Source organism: Triticum dicoccoides, chromosome 3B (genome assembly GCF_002162155.2).
Source record: "Triticum dicoccoides isolate Atlit2015 ecotype Zavitan chromosome 3B, WEW_v2.0, whole genome shotgun sequence".
NCBI classification, from domain to species: Eukaryota; Viridiplantae; Streptophyta; class Magnoliopsida; order Poales; family Poaceae; genus Triticum; species Triticum dicoccoides.
The window spans coordinates 838,138,934-838,147,004 of NC_041385.1; the positions used below are offsets into that span (position 1 = coordinate 838,138,934).

Here is an 8,071-nt window from a genome sequence, read left to right on the forward strand (position 1 = left end):
AGCAAATGTGTATGGTACCATGTCGAATGGCCTTGATTTTGAGGAGGTGGAGCGATACCGAGGGACCATAATGGAGGTTTTTTGGCGGCTACCTACCATTTTTATCCTCCATCAATGACCCTGAGTTAGCAAAGATCATGGCGCGCCAATGTGCTATTCAGCTGGTAAAGGAGGTTGGTGTCCAGAAGGTGATCTCAAAGTCTGATTCTCAAAATGATGTCCGCAAGACCAACAGAAGGGCTAAGGATGTACCATCACATGGTACAATTGTCAAGGAGGTGAAGGGTATTCTCCAATCCTTTGAGGATTTTAGCATTGCATGGGCCCGACGCTCGGCGAATAAAGTCGCACACATGAACTAGCTAGGGAAGGTGGCGGAAACAACCTTTGTAAAACTTGGTTTCGGGTACCACTGGCATGTGTTAGCCCGATGCTGGCCTCGGAGTGTACCATCATACTTTAACAAAACTTTAGCAAATTCCAACCCAGAAGAAGAAAGTTTTGTGTTTTGCGTGTTAGTGACGAGAATTTTGTTTGGTAACCGCCATTTTTGACTGCTTATCAGTTTATTGAAATCGACATGTTATTTTTAAGAAAACTAAAAGCCGTGAGTAGTACCGCCTTCACAATACATGCATGCCCCACCGCTTCTTTGACCCCGGCCAGCCATTCCTCCCTTCTGCCCCCTTCAACACGAATAACCACGCGGGCTGCCTCTGGCATGAGCAGTGGCACCCGTCGCTCCTGCGATGATTCCCCTAGAAATTGCTGCTCCAGCGCGGGGAACAACTGCTGGTGGACGACGGCAAGGAGGGTGTGTGTAGATGATGACATGTGGGCCCTACTCGACATGACGGTCCACTCTAACAATGTGAATATTGGGTTTCACGTCATCATTTACAATGGGCTCTATTTGTCAGATTTCATGTCAAAACGCGATCGATCCTTGTTTTAGTGTTCTCGACATCATATTATTCATAGTCGGTGTTTTTCGCAAATTTTTGTGAGACCGGTGGTTCTTTTTTTGCGCTATGTGACGCAATTGTGATGTTTTTTTGGCGATTTACTCCGGTTTTGATGTTGTCCAGAGGCTGTTTGCAAGAAAGAGTCGTGGGTACAAACGTCGACCCGAGACCGACTGTGGCGGGCCCCACCGCGTTCGTCGTTCCACCCCGGCCAGCCCTCCTCCCCCGCGGCCCCTTCTGTCGCCGGCGGCGAGGGGAGACCAGCCAGCAAGCCAGCGAGATGACGGTGGCGGCGGGGGCGGGCTACGCGCTCATCGCGCTGGGCCCCGCCTTCTCCCTCTTCGCCGGCGTCATCGCCCGGAAGCCCTTCCTCGTCCTCACCCTCCTCTCCAGGTCCCTTGCTCCCCTCTCCCCCCACCCTCCCCATCTGTTGCGTTTGCTTCCGTCGAATCCCGGGGCTGCCACGGGCCATGGGGCTCAGATTCCTGGGGCCGTGGGGGCTTCTGGATTCGGCCCCTCCTCGTGCTAGGGTTAGCTTGGTCTGGTGCTTGCGGCTTCGCGAGATCCGTCCTAGTCTGCCGGTAGTTCTAGACAAGTCTTAGTTTCATGGCGAGGAGGGATTGGAACTACTCTTGGTGCGTGCGTGCGCAGACGGTGGATCTGGTTGGGTTGGACTGAGGCATTGTTATCCTGAAAGTGTTGTTCATACTGCCTGATTCTCATCCTCATATCCATGCCCTGTGTCTGTTGGTATGCTAGTGCTCTATGTCGTTTGGACCTCACTCCCTAGTTCAGAAACTGCAGGAGATTTAGGAAGCGATGATCGGCCTTTTTAGATATGGTGTAGGCTGTGTGAACTGTACATCATGATAAATGGTCCTGGATAAAATCCTTCAAAAAAGAGTACCAGGTGATTTTCTAGTCGAAGCGAAATTCAATCGCTTTCTAACTGTGCCTCCGTGGGGACTGAATCCATGTGTTCTTCGGTGGGAATGAAGCGCTAGAGATTTTTTGAGCGATCTGTTCCATCGTGTATGGCTATGGGCCTATGAGCGTATCGGTTATATTGGATATCACCACTATATGGACAGGAGAATGACTTTGTGCTGCAACTGGCATCATTGTTTCAATTCCTGTGTGAACCATGTGTGTTTGTCTTCCAAAAATATGCAGATCATGCAGAAATAGCGGCCTACTGCCACCTTTTAAAAATATTAACCCGGCCATCTGCAATTGATTCACGTTATTTCGTTGTGCCCTTCGTTTTTAGATGTAGAATACACAAAGACTCGGTACATGCTGGTGTTGCGAGCTGGTTAACATTCTTCTTCACTGAGAAACCCAAGGCTATGTCTGTGATATACAGTTTTTTATTTATTTTTAACTTTTGAACTGCTTGGTATGACACGATGACATAATCCAAGCATATCAATGGCCTTTCTAGAATGGAAATATGCATTGCAACCTATGGAAATACAGTATCATGATGTGAATATTAACTTTTGCCAAAAATTTATTTGTGCAGCACGTTGTTTTGGCTTATAAGCTTGATCGTCCTCTCGGGAATATGGAGGGGGTTTCTTCCTCTAAAATCAGGAGTGTGGTGGCCATATGTGATTCTGATCCTTACATCTGTTGCTTTTCAAGAAGGCATCCGTCTTGTCTTCTGGAGGCTTTACAAGTAGGTGGACCATATAAAATGTTGAAGTTATCTCTCAACTTATCTTCTCATGGCGCCGGATGCTGTAGATATAGAATATGTAGTTGATTGCTTTCCTGGTGATATATGCTGATAACTGTTTTTCCCAGGAAAATGGAAGAGATGCTAGATGCCTTTGCTGACAGAATATCTAAACCACGTCTCTGTTTGACAGACAAGATGCTAATCTCTTTGGGTAAGTTGTTGTGGTGCTACATAAAAATGTTCTTTGGTCAAGGAAGGCCAGATGCTTCTTTATCTGTCATTTTACATAAAATCTTTATCTACCGCTGGCTAGTGTTTATCCCAGGATTTGAATTGGAAATAGACACCTGCAGTTACCGCTACCATATTTTTGTTTCTTCATATGAATTGTGTTCATATTATAGTTGGGGGATTTTCTGGTGATTGTTATTCATTCCAACTCTAGCAATAGGTACTCACATAGGCTAATAATTTCTGTAGTCATGTTAGAGCGAATCACAGCTTATATATGGCTCTCCATAATTTGATCCGGAAATACAGACCACATTGGTAACTCGAGTGAATCCAATCCAAGGATGTGCATTCAATTATTGCTTGCTGGGAGCATCTGTTCTTCATTACCTTGAGGATGTCACAAGTTACAACTGCTATTGTTTGCTCATTTCTATTTTGATATATTGGTGCAGCTGGTGGTTTAGGTCATGGACTGGCTCATGCGGTCTTTTTCTGCCTCAGCCTCCTAACTCCAGCATTTGGTCAAGCAACGTTTTATGTCGAGAGGTGCTCAAGGATGCCATTTTTCCTTGTGTCGGGTAAGTCCACATTTTCTGTACTCCCTAATATGAGTCCTCAAGGAGGTAAAGGAGCCTTCTGATTAGATGGCTGCTGAACAAAGTCTTTAAGCCAACTCTGTTAGTTTTAGCGCAGTTTATGTTATCCTGTCAGCATAGTTTGTTTCTCCAAGATCCCGGTTGTATTGTATGCCAAACTTTATTTCCCTGGTGTTGTTTTCCTTGGCTAAACCCTCTGTGCTATTGGCAGCAATTATTGCACTTGGATTCTTGGTCATCCATACTTCCTCGATGATCATTGCTTTTAATGGATATGGAGAGAGAAAGAAGAGGGACCAAATCTTTGCCCCAGTGGTTCACCTGATTGCTGCTGTAATGGTAAGAACTAGGAGTAGGTCTTAAAATTGTTTTTTATCATAGCAAGTGCCTCCCTGTCCCTTAACAACGGGCCTGACAATGCTTGAACAGATTTATGTTCATTAACAGACGACCGAATAGTTGAAACATTTTCATATTTACACTATTACGTTGTTGAGACACGGCGGACAGTAAAATCTTTTTTCTATTCCAACCAAGTACTTATGTTTTCAAGTAGCGTATGGCACGACATGTAAAAGCTGGTACCAGAACCTGTTGCTTTTTACACAGCAAAAGTGCATGATTCAAACTATGCCGTATGCACCACTGATTTTGCAAATCTGTTCATTTCAGACACTGATCAACCTTGTGTCAGGGGGTTGCCTCGTCGGCACACCTTTGCTGTGCGTGACGGCTGCGGTGACCTTGTACTACTCCTGGCAAGTGGTGGGGCAGAGAATAACAGAGCACCAACGTCGACAGTCTTAACAGCTAGTAGCGCTTTGCCTTGTGCCCGTCCCATCGCATGGAGTTTCCCTGTTTGCTAATCTTTGTACTAGGACAAACTGTAATGTAGATTTAGCGGTTTCGCCACTAGTGGACTCATCACCGTATGAAAGCCCATGCGGCCGTGAGATATTGACTCCCTTATGAAGTCATGATGGGTTGTATATGGTACTCAATGAGATGTTTTCAGTGCTATCTGGTCAGGCAAGAGATTGCCGTCAGATTGGTGCTCGGTTCAATTAAATACTACTGCTAGTTAGTAATCTATATCTCTTCATCATCCCAAAAAAGCACTATTAATTCGTTAACATCTCCAGTTCGTGAATAGCGCGTATGTTTTGTGGTGTTTTTCATTTTTTTAGGTTGTCCCTGTGCTTGGTCATGACTGAGTGACCCATTCACAGCTATCTATAATTTCTCTTCGTTTCTGTGCTTGAACATAAACAAAAGTGCTCATCTTATTTAGTTCATGTGTGTTTTGTACCTCAAACCCTTCCTGTAACGATTTTCCAAACACTTACATGTACTCTCTGTTTCCAAATATATCTCTCTTTAGAGATTTCAACATGGACTACATATGGATGTATATAGACGTATTTTAGAGTGTCGATTCACTCATTTTGCTCTGTAAGTAGTCCATATTAGAATCTCTAAAAAGACTTGTATGTAGAAACGGAGTACTAGGCTAGCCAACCACATTTTCTTCTGGGAAGGATGCTGTGATAGAGATTACATCTTTGGAACCATACCAACATCAAAGATTACATTTTCCAACCAGCGTACTTTCAAGGGAGAAAGTAGGTGTCTAACCCCATAATCGCGCTTCAAAATTACGGGTCAATGCTAGCAACATGGGATATCAGGTTCAAAACACAAGCTGCTACAACAATCAAACATTGCAGATGATCGCAACAACACAAAGTGTCAACATCTGAATTTGCATGGAAACGAGGCATCGCCTCCAGAAAAACAAATCAAACGGTGACGGTGTTCCTTTTGTTGAATATATTATTCGAGTCAAGTGGAACAAACTTCCTGTTACAACCAAATTTGACCTGATGCAGCAGCCCAGCATAGCTCAGACAGGACATCGACGACAAAATCGATCGATTAGATGAAACGCTGGCCATCTCAGTTCATTATGTCGGGCTTATCATGGTATATGGACTCCAGACATTCTTTGGCCCGGTGGACTTTCGACTGGAGATAGAAGCTTCCGCTCTTGGCGTTCTTCTTAAACATCGTGTCGTACTTCTGCAAAATATTCAGAAGGGGGAAATCTGGGCATCAGTTTGTGTGTCTAAAGCAAATGGATATACATGAGAATATCACAATCATAACTATGAGATGTTGATTCAGCGCAATAAAATGACTGTGTACATGATGTTGGCATTGTTCAATATTCCTGCAATTTAACTTTAGTATTACGCTGAAGCAAACTATCGTATATGTACTCTGATAATCTTAATTTGATGAAACAAACCCATGGAGAGAAAACCTTAGTTCATGTGAATATCATGACAGGTGCTAGCAGATATAAAAGGAGCAGGCTTATATTACCACAATCATAATTATGGGATGACACAGAGCAATAATAAAATGACAGTGTAAATGATGTTGACATTGTTCAACACTCCTGCAATCTAACATCAGCTTTAAGCTGAGGCAAAGTTGTTATGTGCTTTGAAACTCTTAATAATTTCATGAAAACAAACACATGGAGGAAAAACCTTAATTCATGTGAATATCATATGACAGGTGCTATAGTAAGATGTATCAAAAGAGTAGGCTTCTATCATCACACACCTTTACGATCTCTTCCCAACTCGTTTTTTCACTGATACCTAATATTTGCCGGGCTTCTTGCTCGGTCATAGCCTTGCTAGCCCTTCGAATACCATTCACAGCTTCCTGAGCAGCTCCGGTTCTTTGTGCATCTATAAGACAAATCAGGAATTATTAGTTACATCCAGAAAACCACATGTTGCTCAGGCAAATAGTCAGGCAGATGTCTCAATGTATCTAATAAGCAACCAAAGGAAGAACCAATCTCGAAATCAGCTTTATAACCACATCAGAACAGTGTCCTGTGCAGGATATGGTCAATAATACAGCCCATATCCGTGTTCACCAAAATTGCCAATAAGATCCTAAACCTAAACTGCTGAATTGTCATAGGCAAGCAAATAAGGGCCCTGATCTAAAGGCTTGGGATTTGTCTGGAATGCACGAAGCTGACGACAACTGTTGAGAAATTTCACAAGAAACAGTTCCAAACAGGGTCTGATGGAGCAAACACGGGCCGGGGTTTTGATTCATTTAATGAAATGATTATTCATGCTGCTAAATGGATTCCCTGTGCACATCCTTCAATCAGTACTAATTGGTAAGTATACATGACAAGAACAAACACAAGTAAAGTCGAAGGTAACACATGATTACAAAATAGCAACCATTTTTTTATAGTGCAGCATTCCAGATTGCATACTATGTCTAAAACAAATCCCATCACCGCCATTTCACCACCACTCGGTTTCGGACAGCAAGGAACACCACAACATGTTTATAAAAGGGGTAAAAGACGCATCTTTTGGCATCGACGCTGTGAGCCAGATATCCAGTCATCTAGGAAGAGCTGCAAAATTCCTCCCGCTACAGCTATCCTATTCCTACCCAACAACGAGCGGCAGAAAAAATACAGTACCACCGTGGATTTCATTCATTCACATTGTCTGGGGCAAAGGAAGGGAAGCAGGCAACAAGTATTTTTGCAGAGGGGGAGGGGGAGATGGAGAGGGGGCACTCACTGACGATGGCCTGGCGGTAGGCCTGGACCACGGCCCTGCCGACGACGGCGCCGCCCATGACGAGGAGCTGCCCGAGGAGCCGTCCGGCCTGCGGAATCACCCATCAGCAGCGGAGAGAATCAGCCACGCCGACGCGGTTAGGGACCAAATCGAGAGAAGGATCGAAAGTCCAGCGAGCGCACGTACCATCTCGCCCTGGTTCCGCTCCTCCCCTCCTCTCCGGCGGCGGCGGAAACCCTAGGCGGGCGGGCGCGGTTCTCGCGGGAGACGCGGGGCCCGTGAGGGGGCGGGGGCCGCGAGGGTGAGCCTGCTGGGTGGAGAGAGGGGCTTGACGCCGGCGGCGGCGGTGACGGCGGCGGCGGCGAATCGCTCGCTGGCTGGCCGGTGGCGGAGACGGATTTGGCGTTGGCGAGTTGTGAGGGGGAGGCTGCGCCGAGTCCGGGCTCTTTGTGCGTTTGGGTCTGGGTTTCCGTCTTGGGAAGGAAGAAAGAAAGTCGTGGTGGTGGTGGGCCTTGCCTTGGAGTGGGACGTCGTCCAATGTTACTGGGCCTGCGACAAGTTGAGAGCTCATCCAACTGGTTTTCCAAAGAAAAAAAAAGTTCGCGCACAAACGCTCACAACGCGCACGCGCGCGCACCTACCTCTATGAACACATGCACACACGCATGCCGTCTCTGCGAGCTTCTCTGGGACATTGTGCCGGCAGGTCTTGAGATTAGCAAATTCACCACGTTACCACGAAAAAGGACAATGAAAGAGAGACTGGAATAAATCCGGGAAGCATGCGAGCGCCCGTGCCAAGTCTAGTACACCTGCGCGGGTTGGTTCCGTCACAGGGAACCTGTCGATCTGACTCATGCTTAGTCGCCTTCTGGTCGTGCTTTTGTTTTAAATTTTTGACGGCGTGTGCATCCTGTAAGGTTGTTTAGAAGTCGCTTGAGTGCTCTCTACCGACATACT

General features: G+C 45.7%; 2 protein-coding genes across 2 annotated transcripts; one reads left to right on the forward strand and one right to left on the reverse strand.

The window, feature by feature from the left end:
- Positions 1-1,131: 1,131 nt before the first annotated feature.
- On the forward strand, positions 1,132-4,571 carry LOC119278808 (gamma-secretase subunit APH1-like). The gene is made up of 6 exons (XM_037560148.1): positions 1,132-1,358; positions 2,491-2,646; positions 2,775-2,860; positions 3,336-3,461; positions 3,691-3,818; positions 4,152-4,571. The coding sequence occupies exons 1-6, from the start codon at positions 1,246-1,248 to the stop codon at positions 4,284-4,286; spliced, it is 744 nt and encodes a 247-aa protein (XP_037416045.1). The 5' UTR covers positions 1,132-1,245; the 3' UTR covers positions 4,287-4,571.
- Positions 4,572-5,182: 611 nt separating this feature from the next.
- LOC119278809 (mitochondrial import inner membrane translocase subunit PAM16 like 2-like) lies at positions 5,183-7,559 on the reverse strand. The gene is made up of 4 exons (XM_037560149.1): positions 7,298-7,559; positions 7,112-7,199; positions 6,111-6,241; positions 5,183-5,558 (listed from the first exon to the last, which is right to left on the reverse strand). Exons 1-4 carry the CDS (start codon positions 7,298-7,300, stop codon positions 5,436-5,438), a joined length of 345 nt encoding a protein of 114 aa, XP_037416046.1. The 5' UTR covers positions 7,301-7,559; the 3' UTR covers positions 5,183-5,435.
- Positions 7,560-8,071: the final 512 nt, after the last annotated feature.